Here is a 14,176-nt window from a genome sequence, read left to right as displayed (position 1 = left end):
GGCAAAATGTTTAATAACGTCATTAATCAATCAACTTTTACATCAGTTAACTGCTTTTTTTTTTTTAGACATTAAAACCCTTTAAATATACATAATAGTAAACGAATTTTGTCATCTTATGTTTTTGTTATCGATACTTCGTTTTCTTTTTTGGTAATAATCTTTTAGTGTTGGATTGCCCCGAGAATAAGGCACTTACAAGCAAGTTAAGTCATACATTACACGAAGCAAGTTCTCTCGTAAGGTGTGAGGAAGCTAATTGGTACATCCCTCGTGGATGCACACATGCACCACCAACCAATCTTGATCTTTTGAAAAGAGTTCACGTGAGAGCATACTTCTCGAGCCCCGTGCATTCCATGTTACCCCAAATTTTGACTCCATATTTAATTAATACTGTTCTGCTCACCTTCTCGAATCTAAATCTAGACTTCGTGACTGTTTGCGCTTGAGGTGAAGTGTTACCGTATTCAAATATTTAATCACATTTTCCCCAATAACTCTGCCCGGGACATGAATGAGGCCCCCGTTGGGTCAAGTTGGTCTAGGCTCGTGGGTCATGACAAGCCAACCCAATCCAAATTCCCTTCTCCCCAACCAGTGTGTAGGAGTGATCGTACATATGGGGCACTCGATGCAACTATCACCTACTACAAATACATGTCACCGATGGAACGACATACATGGGAATTGCAAGTCGGATAAGGAAAAGAAAATGCCTTTTAAGTGATAATGAACTACACCACTAATTAATAATATTTGCAAGGAGAAGCATTGATGTACAGTGTGTTCATTTCAGCTACTGGAACTGTCCAGATCTTTATATGCAGAAGAAGATAAAAGCCCTACTTGACCGGTCAGCATCCATAATACTTGCTCTTGGCAATTCAATGATGTCCTTGTTGAAAGTTATAGGTTTGAGAGAGAAAAAGCGGTTGCTTGAAGTATTACATTATAAGAGACGTTAAGTTTAGAATGCTCAACAGTGTTACCTCTAGCGTAAAGAAACTCTAGAGTTTATATGAAAGTTATTGGGCTCTTTGCTCATATAGACCCAAATAATTGTGCTATATGAAAGTTATTGGGCTCTTTGCTCATATAGACCCAAATAATTGTGCTTTCACCTATTGAGTTTATATGTGAACATATTATTTTGAACTATATTAACAATATATCTAACAATCTCCTCTTATGTTCACCATATAGCACAATCCAATAAGGTGGTCAATGTAATGTTAAGACAAACAAGAATGATCCACATTCAGTACAAGACAATCAACTCGGATCGGTTAAAGAGTTTTTCAATAATAAAGTATTAAACTCAATTATCATTCGTAATCCAAATAAGTGAATCATTCTTATCATGAATCTATTATGAGTTTAACAAATCAAAATAAGTATTATAAGTTTTATTCAGTCTAAACTCATCCAAATCCTAAAATAAATCTCAGACTCAGTTCACAACCAATATATGTACAATAGTCAAGTATAAATAGGCCAGTCAAAATAATCTAAGGCCTTACAAATATAAGAAACAAGCATAATAATGTTTACAAAATAAAAATAGCAAAATGCAAGTCTCAAGTAAATGGACTCCATCAAAATAGGCAATAACTGTCAAGTCCCCACATGCTCTAAATGATATATATTCATTCATCAAGTAAGTCATTCTGGTCAGGATCTCATTTATTAAGCTCTCCTCCATCTTTGCCACCCCTATAGAATGTCAAATATATTATCATGAATAATCATTTGAATAAAAACTTAGCACCATTCCATAAGGTAAAAAAGAACATATATTGATGTCATAAAGCATCATAATATCATGTTCATAAGCATTAAGCCAGTTTCATAAATTATGAACAAAACCTAAATAATGTGATTTAGAAAGAGCCATCAACTTAAGTTTATTTGTAAGAGAATAACTATTATCTAGTTTCAAAGAACATGACCAATAGTCAAGTCACTTACAATAACCTAATTATGTAATATCAAGTTTCAATTAAGAACAAGACCAACGGGCTTCTTATGTAAACAACTGTTTCTATGTTTCAATTTGGAATGTCTCAGTTACCGATTCCTTAAAGTTAAATAATCTAGCATCAAATTTGGAATGACACAAGTTTTCTTGATGGAACATTTGAATTAGGTTAGAGTCATTTTCATTAAATTTGGAATGAGACAACTCACCATTTTCAAATTAGTTAGCAATTGTGAACATTGATAAAACATATAAATTGTGCTTATCATTGTAGCCAATAAAGGAAGATTCGATAATTTAAATAATACAATTAGAAGGTAAGTAAATGGTAGTTAAAACTTGCTTATATAAAGGTGACTCATGCTGGAATTGCAAATTTGGTGCTTTCTTCAAGGTTGTTGGAGGTTATAGGCTTGAGAGAGAAGAAGCGGTTGCTTGAAATATTACACCAAGAGACGTCTAGTTTGGAACGTTCAACAGTGTTACCTCCAGTGTATGGGAATCCTAGAGTTTATATGAAAGTTATTGGGCTCCGGCCCGTATGGACCCAAATAACAGTGCATTCACCTATTGGGCTTGTACATGACATATTATTTTGGACTATATTAACAATATATCAAACAGTCCTCTCCGGAGTATGGACAGAAATTTGCCAGGCTTCTCCTTGCACTAATCGTCCCCCTCTTTTGCAACCTGTTTCATGCATGCAACGTCTCAGAAATCAAGCTGACATGAATTTGAACCGGCATTTGAGGAGCTGAGTTTTAGTAAAGAAAGAAAATCAAAACCAAAGTAGAAAAATGACAATTCTACAAATATTCGACTGTGGAAAACACTGGAAATAACCCAGTTTGCTATTGAAATCGAAAGTAATCGACAGTTGAGGAGAAAAGACCAGAAATGGGTTCTTCATTGAGCCCCATCTTCCACAAAGGCAAAGAAATCCTATCAGGGGGAATAACGACAAAAGTATAAAAGGAGGGGTAGGAAAACCGGAGATTGTCAAATTCTTCACTAAATAGAACGCCCTATTTAAGGGGCTTTTTAAGTCCATCATGCTACGAGACTCAAGAGGACGTAAAACAACCTAGTTGCTTCAAATGGTTCGGTCTGTGAGAAGATTTTAATGGACATGGAATGGGCTTACGTGCGCAATGATTACTCTCTTCCTTCGCTATGGGATTGTGATTATATCAACAAAGTCGGGTCTCTTCTTTGCATCCGCCTGCAGCACCTCTGCAGTGGCTCACCAAGGTTTGGGTGAGCGTGTTTTGAGATGATAAGTGACGTCTCAGTTCGTCACGAGTGACACATATCCTTAATATACATGCCGAAGCACAATAAAATTTTCCCAACATCCCTTACAATGAAATCACACGAGTCTAATCAATATACATACAGTTTTTTATACAGTATTAAGCAAAACACAACAAAATACGTAGTCCTAAGAAATGTTGGGTCACTTATCACCACTTCTTTAATACTAAACCAAAAGTGAGTCTAAACATTAACCAAGCCACTCTCCAACTAAAGGGTTGATGGCCTCAAACATCATCTTGTCCCCTCCGTCAACATGTCTAGGGAACCATCCTACAAATTTAAAAAATAAAGGGTGAGTCAAAGCCCAAACAAAATCTCTAAGGAAGGAAATAGCTTAAACTCAGCCCAGTACCAACAAACAATATGGATTCAAAGTAATACAAAAATAACTATGTATAAAAAATGCATATGCAAATGCTCTATCTTTGGGGGTAAGAACGGTGGAATTGGCTTAATTTTCGTGCGGTACTTTTTGAGTGCCAAAACTTTTTTTTCGCTCATTTAAGTACTACAAATTTGAAAAATCAATCATTTAAATGTCCTTGGTGATTTGTCTTGCTAGAAAATCTAACACGGCATTAAAATAACATTAACCTAGCCAACGTGTCTTGCTGGCAAGTTCAGTTAGCAAATGAGATGCTAAACGACGTCATTCACCCATTTAATTACATGAATCCTTGCCTTCACAAATTTGGGCAAACTCCAATTTTCATCTTTATGAAACCTTGAACCTGCAAACTCTCTAGATCATGTTGTAGTAGATATTCCAGTCAACAAAATCATATAAATGAAATACTCCTCATAAATTTATGGCAAAATCATTTTCATCCATCAATAGATTGGCAGCCTTCATATCTCCGTGAATAATGTTAATCTGATGCAAGTAATGCATACTTGCTTTGACATCGATGGCTACTTTAAGTATCATAGGAAGCTTAAATACAATTTTTAACATGGCGCAGATTCTAGAGATCGTTTCCGTGGATAGAGAATAAAAATCTTAATAAAATGAAGAAGATTTTTCATCATACACCAAGCCATAGTCATTGTGGATATATTTCAGCAAAAACTAGGGATAAATATACTAGAAGTGTCAAAAGTTGTGTATGGTGCTTACTTTAGTACCAAAATTATTTTTCGGATCACTTAAGTGCCACTTTTTTAAATAAAAATCATTTAAATGCCCACCGAAAATCCGACATGACTATATTTTATTAATTTCTCAGTTTATGTGGCTCACTGGTGTGCTTAAGTCAGCATATAACCCTTAAATGATGTTGTCCAAAATAATGATCATTTGAGTGCAAAAGTTTATTTAAGTGATAATTTGAGTGCTAAATTTTATTTAAAGTGATCAATTCAGTGACAATCGTTGTGAAAAAGCGATCACTTCAGTGCCAAGCATTTCATATGAAGATGCCACATGGATTGGAGTTTTTAAAAAATTTGTCAAGTCATATCATAATTTTAATTATAAATGACAAGTAATCAATTTGGCCGGAATTTCTCATTCTTAGCAATTAAGTTATCGTCATTTCTCTAATTAACACTTAAATGAGCCGGCGACAACTTTTGACACTAAAATGAGGGTCGTACACAACTTTTGATACTTTTGGTGTACTTATCCCGGTCATAATTTGAGGCCTAATTTCCATGTGTTTCACTTGACCATTGCGTGTTAGAAAAAGGGAAATTTATGATATCCAAATATGCACGCAACAAATTATTTGACTTTGCGAAGCCCAAGTAACTCTTTCATTTATAATCCTTTGTCTCTTCCTCTCTTTTTCGCTGTATTCATTTTCTAAACCCAATGGCAACATCATCAACTCTCATTGTTAATCAGAGCTCTCTCTCTCTCTCTCTCTCTCTCTCTCTCTCTCTCTCTCTCTCTCTCTCTCTCGTTGTAGCATGCTGACTCGCAGGTCGCGGCCGTGGGTGCAACCTCGACCTCCCGGGAGCCATGAAGGTCTCCCACAGCTACGACCATCCCATTCTCAATCTAGACCAGATTCGAGGTTGGCGGTGGGGAGTTGGCGAGAGAAGGTCGGGTTAGGATTTGTGGGTGGTTTTTTAGACGAGGTAGTTTGGGAAGGAAACTGGAGAGTTGGTAAATAAGTGAGGATAATAGGATGCAATATAAAATAAAGTAGCAAAACTCCGGATGCAAAATTTGTGTTTTGAAGAGTCAAGGTGATGTTAAATATGAAGGTGAAACCGATATGTTTTGTTTGCAATTTTCCATCAAAGGAAGTTTAGGATACATGTCGGATAAACTAAAATTGCTGAAAAGTAACAGGACGAACATCACTAGATATATGAACATCTACATTCTGACAACTCTCTCGAGTAACATCCTGTGTCCCCTCAATTTCAAAGCATCATTTATATAAACCATTCTCTAATTTCAAGTATGCCTCAGATTAAGAAAGGAAAAGAGCCTAAAGGTGCCGGGAAAAATGGAGAAACCAAATTTTCACCGAGTGCGATGAATGTGTTCGATGAGAGCTGCTACTTCCGCTTCGCACTGCTGCCGGGGAATACCAGCTGCCAATATACTGTGGGTGAATGCAGCTCTTTATCCTACCAGCCGAGCGACTCAGCCAGCATTTGCCCATGCAGGAGGAACCCGTGCAGAGCTCGAAGCAGGCATTGCGCGGACATTGATGTCGAGTGGTAGCAGGCGGTATTGGATGTCAAGCTCTCTGAACATCTTGACCATCTCCTTGATCAAGAGGGCTCGCCTCTCGAACTTCTCCCCCATGTTCTGGTGGTTCATCCTGTGGCACAGCCACACGGCGATCCTCACTTTGTTCAGTTCTTCTATATCCTTCATTATGATCATAGGCGAGGAATACCAGTGCTCTTTCTTGCTGTCGACATAACTGCAACCGGTAGAACAAATTCCAGATTATTTCTTATTTTATCAATACGTCAATGCAGAGAGAACAGAAACAGACTGGCAATATTCAGGGAAGTGAGTCAAGAATTTTAACATGGTTATCTACCTAGTTCTAAAACCCAAACACTGCGATCAATCCTATTTCTTATCACAGATTGACTTAAGACACATTACAGTTTTCTACTTTTCTGGATCTTTATATACGGCAGCAATCATTCCTCGGAAAAGATGCTTCAACAGACAGAAAATTGAACAAAATTCGAGAAACTCTAGATGTTTTTACTTGCCTTGTTATCTTATGCTTCATGGCTGCAATCTTCTCCGCTGGGGTAGATATGTGCACACAGAATTCGACCGCGTCTCCCATGTCAGGGCTCCGATAATAGTTGCCGATGGCCTTCGTTGCCAAAGTGCTGTTTGGGTATATAATTTTTTGATTGTCATACCTCAGAAACACAGTCGTCATAATGTTCATCTCTTCCACAACCATCTAAAGGATACAGCATATGAATGAGCAACGAATAACTGAAGAGACCATGAAGTAGGTACAAGCCAAAGCAGATAGAGCAGTGGATAAACAATCGACAGATGATATTGGTATCTACCTGGACTCCATCAATCTCACACCTATCGCCCACATCATATGGATGCATCACGAACAAGAAAATGATTGCCTCGAATATGGTCTTGCAGGTGTTCCCGAAAATAAATGCGACTAGGACAAGCTGTGAACTGAGAAAGAGCAGGAACTGGGTTGTTGCTATCCCCAGGATGAGAAGCCAGATGATCAATATGACGATCCCGACTATGACGTTGACCACCTGATGCAGCGTTTTGACAGCAGTCTTGGTGTCGTTTAAGGTCAAGGCAAGTGCTCTCCTCGCTCTGAAAGCATTGACCTAAAACAATTTGGTTAATTCGATTAGCACTGAAGACGAAAAAGTTCAAACAAGCATGTCCAAGGACCTAATTTTACAGAATTCTACTCACCAGCCAGTTCTTCAGGCACGACTTGCTGATTCTCTTGCATTTATCAGCTCCTTCAAAGAGACTCATCGTCTTCAAGGCTTCATCGTCCCTCATAAACCGCATCAGATCTTCCAAGTAGATAAACCTAGCAACAAGAAAATCATAACCGACTTGGACACTTTCCATCATAAAACCAGATAATACCGACCGAATGTAGTACGCCAGTGAATTGGAAAGAGATCCAATTGGGGAAGCAATTGCCTCATCCAAGGATTATGGCAAAAACTCAAAACATTGAGGTGAAGAACTATGATCTTACTTTGAATCAGGCTTAGCCACATTTCGAAAGATCTTCCTAGCTGCAGCTTTGGCTTCGTTTTCACTCCTGATCATTGTTGCCGACTCATCCTCTTCAGTAGAATCCTGTATCCGCTCATCCAACGTTGAGTGAAATCCATGCCGCACGATATTAATCAATCTTTTCATGTTCCAGGCAGACACATTCTTGGGATTCAGCTTGTGCAAGTGATCTATTGTGATCCCTCCCTCGCTCTTTCCCGACAGCCCTTGAGAGAGCTTGGTGTTCTTCACTTGCGGACTTCTCTGAACCACTCCGCTCCCAACTACCATCCCACTTTTAGTCGGAAAAGCCGCTGCCCTTAGATCTGGCGGCACAGTCGCGCCTGCCTTCTGTAAATTCTGGAGCTCTGCCACAAAGTTCTCCTCCTCTTCCTCCGTCCTCCAAATTTCAATCACAGGCGGACCCAACAACGTCTGGATCACGTACTGATTGAACAGAGACTCCTGGATCCGGTCAAAGTAGGTGCTCACATGGAACGACGATGCCAGCACCTTGATGATCAGCGTCTTGACCAACCACAGTAGAGTCCCCACCAAGAAGCACACCAGCACTTTGGTGACATACCTCAGCCAGTCACTGTTCGTCTCCCTCTCGACCTTCTTGTCGAACAGAGCATGCCAAGCAATCAAGACCAGCCCCAACCACAGGCAGTTCTGCACTGCTTTTCGAATGCCGTAGACGAAATACAGAACCCGTTTTCGCAGCAAAAAGTTCCTCTCGATGAAGAACACAACTAATCGAATCATCCACCCAGAGACCAACCTCCCACATATCAAGACCAAGACCATGACCTCCCACTTCCACAGTTTGAGCTTCCACAGATCTCTATGCTTCAATCCGGGAATTGCAAGAGTACAAACTAAAGCACCAATGATCAAGACCAAACTCACCCACTGTAACAGAGTCATGGCACTGAACTTCGCCTTTTTGAACGCCTCTGGCACGTCTTCTTCCAAGAAGAGGTCGTCCTCCTCCTCATCCCCTGCCCTCCCCAACATTCCAGACCGCGGTTGGCCTGACTGTGGAATCTGGCCCGATCTCCGGTCAGGCTCCTCCGGCGGGTCCATCAGTCGCGACTGGGTTTTCGTGCGGAGCAAGCTTGACTTCCGCTGGAAAGTCGCGCTCGACGTGCATTTCACGACCTCCTCTTCCCTGTTGCTGACAGAATTTCCATCTTCCCCCTGGCTCGGTGAGCCTTTGTGCCGCCTCTGCGGCGTACCAAGCCCAGTCCCTGTCGAGATGGGCGGCTGGAAGGACACCCTCGAGCCGTCCTGGCTCTGCCTTGGTGGCTGTGGCACCGGCGGTGAATCAGCGACCGGAGGCAAGTCCCCCCGGCTCTCGCCACCACGCAGCTCCTCTATCTCCAGGTCCATGTCCAGCAACACTTCCCCAGAGGCCCGCTGCTTGTGGAGGAACTGCCCGATCAGCCGTGACGGCGGGTCCTCTGCCGCCAGCCGGTACGGCAAGTGGCTGGGACCCTCCGCAGGAGCTTCCTCCTCACTCCCGTTCCAGAACTCAATGCTGGTTTCCCTCAGCATTCTCAAACCGTGACTCTTGTCGCTCTTTGAATCACCCATTGAGGCCTAGCTCGAGGTCGGAGGGGTCGACGGCGGCCGTTCGTTCACTGAGGATGGGCAAGCGATCCTCGCGGGAGTCAGCGGGTCGGCGAGAGGAAGAAGAAAAAGAAGAAAGAGAGAAGGGAGGCCTGGCGTGTACTTGTAGGAGCCGTAGGATTTAAAGGGCTTGCGCCGTGACTCCATTGTCAGTGGGGTTAGTTAAAGGAACGATTAAAAGAAAGCATGAAAGAGAGAGACCCAGAAAAGAAAAACATAGGAACTGGCTGATTTGGTGCGTGGAATCTGGGAAAATTCATAAAATATGGGGTATGGAAAATTGATGGTGGGAGACGCGTGTACAGTGAAGGTTGGACTTCGAAGGAGGAGACGATTAGATATAACCAGGGAGAAGACACAGGTGGCGCCGAAACAGAGATGATTACGGCGAGAGAGGAAGAAAAAAGAGGGAACGCTCCGCCGACAAAGGCAGTTGAAGGAGGAGCAGAGCCCGCCTTGAAATTCGCTTTCCTATTCTATTCTCTGCATGGCGGGGTTCCTAAATAACTTCCTCCTTGAATACAATTACCGGACTGCCACTCATCTAACTTCTTTCTATTGCCTATTGGAGTGAGCTCAATAGGGATTGCGCAAAAAGATTTTGAGATCGAAAAGGAAGCACGCTCCAAATTTACGCCGATCGCGAACACGCATCGGCCCCCGTCCGCCTCCCTGCCCCCAGGAGGATACCTCCCCGACGCGTTCTAACTATCGCAAACTTGTCCCGCCTGCATCCGCCAATGCCATGTCTCTCTTCCGAGGATACCCTCACCCAGGCTGCGAGGGTCGTGCCCTTACTATATCAGGCAAGGGTGACCCTATCGCGGCTCTCACTGGCCCTCCCCTGTGGCTGATTGCCAGCCATACCTAGTTCCGCAAACAGAATTGTATTGCCCTAAAATGTCATGGGTGATACATGTTTCTTATAATATATATATATATATATATTTTAACATGTAGAAGCGTATCGAAAGTGTGGTAGAACGAATGAATAGATTTTGGATTAATAAATTGTGGTAGAATGAATGAATAGATTCTATCTTAGTAAAACTCTGGTAGAGGAAATGAACATGAGGTAGATATTACCAATGGCGGTTGAGTCTAAAACCCCAAAAATGACATTTTCAAGATCAACTTCATCAATTTTAAGCAGATAGAAGGTGTGTATCTTTAGCAACAGTTGGATCTAAAATTAGTAATATAATTCTACCAAGCTTTAATCATCATTCCTACTTACCAATTATACCATACCATAAGCAAATTGGTCACATACCTTTTTGACATGCACAAGATCATCAAGACAAATTTAACAATCATTATAATCACAATATTAGAGCACATCAAAATTACACATCTCAACCAATCCACCAAGATAGAAGTGTTAAGTAGATTGAACTAACTTAATGCCCAGAAACTTCACTTACCTCGAACAAACGTGAACCACCAACTGCCATAACCACCTTGTAGCCTTTGAATAGGAAGATTTAATTCTCCAATTCTAGGATTGAAAGGTCAGAATAACACATGAAGATTTCATTTTGAGGTTTGGAGAGGTGAAAGAGGGTTCTACGACCAAAGTAGAAGGAAGTTTTATTAAAAATTTACCAAAAAAAAAAAAAATGATGTCTTCAAGGCTTGGTGGAGCTGTGCATATGTTTTGCATATTATTGATGGCATCTTCTCAAAGCTTTACTTAATACGTGTCTTGGTGGAGGAGACTTAGAAGATGACTCAATTCAAAATAATCATGGCTTAAATTTAAGGTGTCAAACTTAGCTAGAAGACCTCTTCTTTAGAAAACACTTGGCCATCCAAACCCCATTTCAAGAACAAGTGGCACTTAAATATTTTAATAAAAAATTTTGTGAGTAAATATAGTAAGAAAAACGCAATCCTTCTCTCCCAGCATCATTAGCATAAGTAATTCCTATCATTATTAATTAACTAAAATTTACACAATTAATATCACCCTAAGACAGCAATAAATTAACTAATACCGCCCTAATTTTAGCATATGCATAATTCAATTCACACGTTGAACTTGGGATAATTTATGTTTGCAGAAAATTATCCTCCGCACCTCACAAGATTTGTGGCTCAATTAAAATTTTTGTGTATCCATCTAAAGTCTAAATTAAACTATGATTAGTTTTAAAATCTAAGTATCATTATTATCGGATACAGGAAAAAACCCAAATGTCACACAATAACAAATGCAAAAATTCATAATGTCACAACAATCCAAAGGAAAAAAAGAAAATAAAAAAAGGAAAGAAAAAAAGAAAAAGAAATTGAAAAATTATTAAAAAGTTATTTTAAAATATCAACATATACATAGACCATGTCATGTAAGATAACTGGTGTCCATGTTAGTGATTTCTAGTCTAAATTAGTCGGATGGACTGAAATGGTAATGAAGTGAAAAGATTTATGATTAAATTGGTCTAATTGAAAATTTTAGAATTGAATTGACATCAATGCAACATATTCAAAACATTTTTGGTACTTTTTCCAAAAGCAAGTGTTGAGATTCTTGTGCCCAAAGATAAATTTTTTGATCCAAGTATCCATAGTCATTATTTGGAAAATTATTTTTGATTTTTTAAAGAGGAAATCATTTTTTTGAATTCAAGCATAGATTTTTCGCTGACTCCTTACTGTAAGTGATCCAAATGCTGGAAAATGATGAAAATGTATTGCCAGAATATAGTTTTTGTGAAACAAATAGGGCCTTTGTTTCTTTTATTTTGTGGTGATGTGGATGTGCTTTTGTCTAGGACTATAATAATAGTGACATGATAACTACATTGTAGATAGAATGCCATGCTTAGGTGTGAGCACAACACAATTTAAACTAATTTAAGCTATTGAACCAAAATGAACCAAATCATTTTTGTGATTTGGTTAGATTCTGTTGTGTTTTTCTTTAGGCACTTTGAAAATCTTCATCAACACGGTGTGCTTTGCTAGTTCGTAGTTGCTCTTCTTTACCCAACATGCTTCTTGTAGCCCGGAGTCTCTCTTCATTGACACAATGTGCTTTTGTTGCTCAAAGTCCCTCCTATTTTCAAACAAGAATAGGACACATATCCCTCAAAGATTGAAGAAGTTTGCACATTAGCCAGGTAAGTACATCACTATCTAGACTAATATTCTTTGATACCCGGTCCCACTTAGATTGTTACCTTATCTCTTACATCTTAACCTGCTAGAATTGTCTCAATATGTTTGTGAAATATTCTAAGTGCCTAAGGTGATGTTTAGGTATCTCAACAAGTATCTCATCAGAGTGTCTAAGGCAAAATCCAATTATCCCACCATGACTACTTTCGAGTGCTTGAGGCAAAATCTAAGTATCTTATCCAAGTGTCTGAGGCGAAATCCAGGTATCTCATCTAGGTATCCAAGGCGAAATCTAGATATGTCACCCAATATCTTACAACAAATTTTTGACTTCTCAATATGGATTTGAATATGTTAAATCATTTCGTTAAACATTTTATTTTGGATATGAATGTTTTTTGATTTTTCTCGTTATACCTTAGTCTGGATTTAGATATTTCGAATTTTCTTTTAATCCAATATTTGACTCTCCTAACATTGAGCATCCATTGATAAAGCTATCTTAATCCAATATTCATCTCACCTAATATTAAGTGCCTATTAATTAAATTCCTCAATTCTTGATATCTTAGTTTGGATCTGAATGTCTCAAATCTTTTCATTAAACATTTCATGTTGGATATGAATGTTTTTCGATTTTATTATTATACCTTAGTTTGGATCTAGGTATTACGAGTTATCATAATCCAATATTTAACTCACCTAACATTAAGCATCTATTGATTAAGCTATCTTAATCCGATATTCATCTCACCTAATATTGACTATCTATTGGTTAAATTCCCCAAATATTGACATCTTAGTCTGGATCTGAATATCTTAAATCTTGTCGTTAAGTATTTCATTCTAAATATGAATGTTTTTTGATCTCATTCGTTCTACCTTAGTTTGGATTTGAGTATTTCGAATTATCTTAACCTACTACTTGACTCACTTAACATTAAGCATGTATTGGTCAAGCCATCTTAATTGGATAGTCATCTCATCTAACATTGAGTGTCTATTAGTTAAATTCACCAAATTCTAGACATCTTTCTCGATCTAGATATCTTGAATCATCATGTTAAACATTTCATTTTTAATATGAATGTTTCTCCCTGCCTCTTTTGTTATACCTTAGTCTGAATCTAGGTGTTTCAAGTAATCTTAATTAATGGTCATCTTAGCTAACATTGAGCATCCATTGGTTAAATTCGTTTCGGTTGCCTCAGTTTGGACCTAGGTAATTCGATGGACATTAGACTCTTCGAGGAATCTGAAATGAAAACTAGTTACTTGTTGAGTAAATGAAAATTCATCCTATATCTTAAGATGCTTTACCACACTAACCGGTAAGTAATTACAAGTATGCCTCATGCACTTGCATTACCATTCTCATGACATTGGATTTAAAAAAATTGGGATCCATAGTCCCCGCTAAAATATTATCCATTACATGTACACGGTCAAAATTAATGCATCATTTTGTCCTTAGATGTAACCTCTGCGAGCTCACCTTCAAAGAAAAGCAACCATTGACATCTAAATTTTGACATCCCATGTAGTAATTCATTACATAGAAAATTAGGGTCTATTCCAGCCCCTGGCAAAAATATTAAGTTAAATTACATTTACATTATAGAAATATTTTTTAATATCGATAATAATAGGCCCATGTAATTGCATTTGTGTTGTGCGGTGGATGGACTCAAGTAAACGGTTTTGAACTTAATTGGACTAAGCCCACACTGGCCAATACCACATGTCGAAAATATGATAAAAATTCAAGACAATAAATATATTATATTATCAAGATTTTTTTGTCACGTGGCAAATAAAAATCGGTAATAATCTTTGGGGTATATATAGGTACATGGTTATATCAACCTTGTGGATTTTGGGAAAATTCGATCAATATTGAAGAAAAC

The 14,176-nt window shown here is 38.8% G+C and overlaps 1 protein-coding gene across 1 annotated transcript; it reads right to left on the bottom strand.

Moving 5' to 3' along the window:
* Nucleotides 1-5,507: 5,507 nt before the first annotated feature.
* On the bottom strand, nt 5,508-9,306 carry LOC104453433 (mechanosensitive ion channel protein 6-like). The gene is made up of 5 exons (XM_039316576.1): nt 7,492-9,306; nt 7,194-7,317; nt 6,809-7,102; nt 6,491-6,693; nt 5,508-6,186 (listed from the first exon to the last, which is right to left on the bottom strand). Exons 1-5 carry the CDS (start codon nt 9,108-9,110, stop codon nt 5,901-5,903), a joined length of 2,526 nt encoding a protein of 841 aa, XP_039172510.1. The 5' UTR covers nt 9,111-9,306; the 3' UTR covers nt 5,508-5,900.
* Nucleotides 9,307-14,176: the final 4,870 nt, after the last annotated feature.

The sequence above is a fragment of the Eucalyptus grandis genome, chromosome 7 (assembly GCF_016545825.1).
Source record: "Eucalyptus grandis isolate ANBG69807.140 chromosome 7, ASM1654582v1, whole genome shotgun sequence".
NCBI lineage: Eukaryota > Viridiplantae > Streptophyta > Magnoliopsida > Myrtales > Myrtaceae > Eucalyptus > Eucalyptus grandis.
The sequence above is the reverse complement of the archived record's forward strand: the minus strand, read 5'-3'. Positions and strand labels throughout refer to the sequence as shown.

Coding starts and splice junctions, on each gene's coding strand:
- LOC104453433 (XM_039316576.1), bottom strand. CDS start 9,110: ATGGGTGATTCAAAGAGCGACAAGAGTCACGGTTTGAGAATGCTGAGG. Junction 7,318..7,491: donor GTGGCTAAGCCTGATTCAAA/GTAAGATCATAG, acceptor TCTTGTTGCTAG/GTTTATCTACTTGGAAGATC. Junction 7,103..7,193: donor CGTGCCTGAAGAACTGGCTG/GTGAGTAGAATT, acceptor AAATTGTTTTAG/GTCAATGCTTTCAGAGCGAG.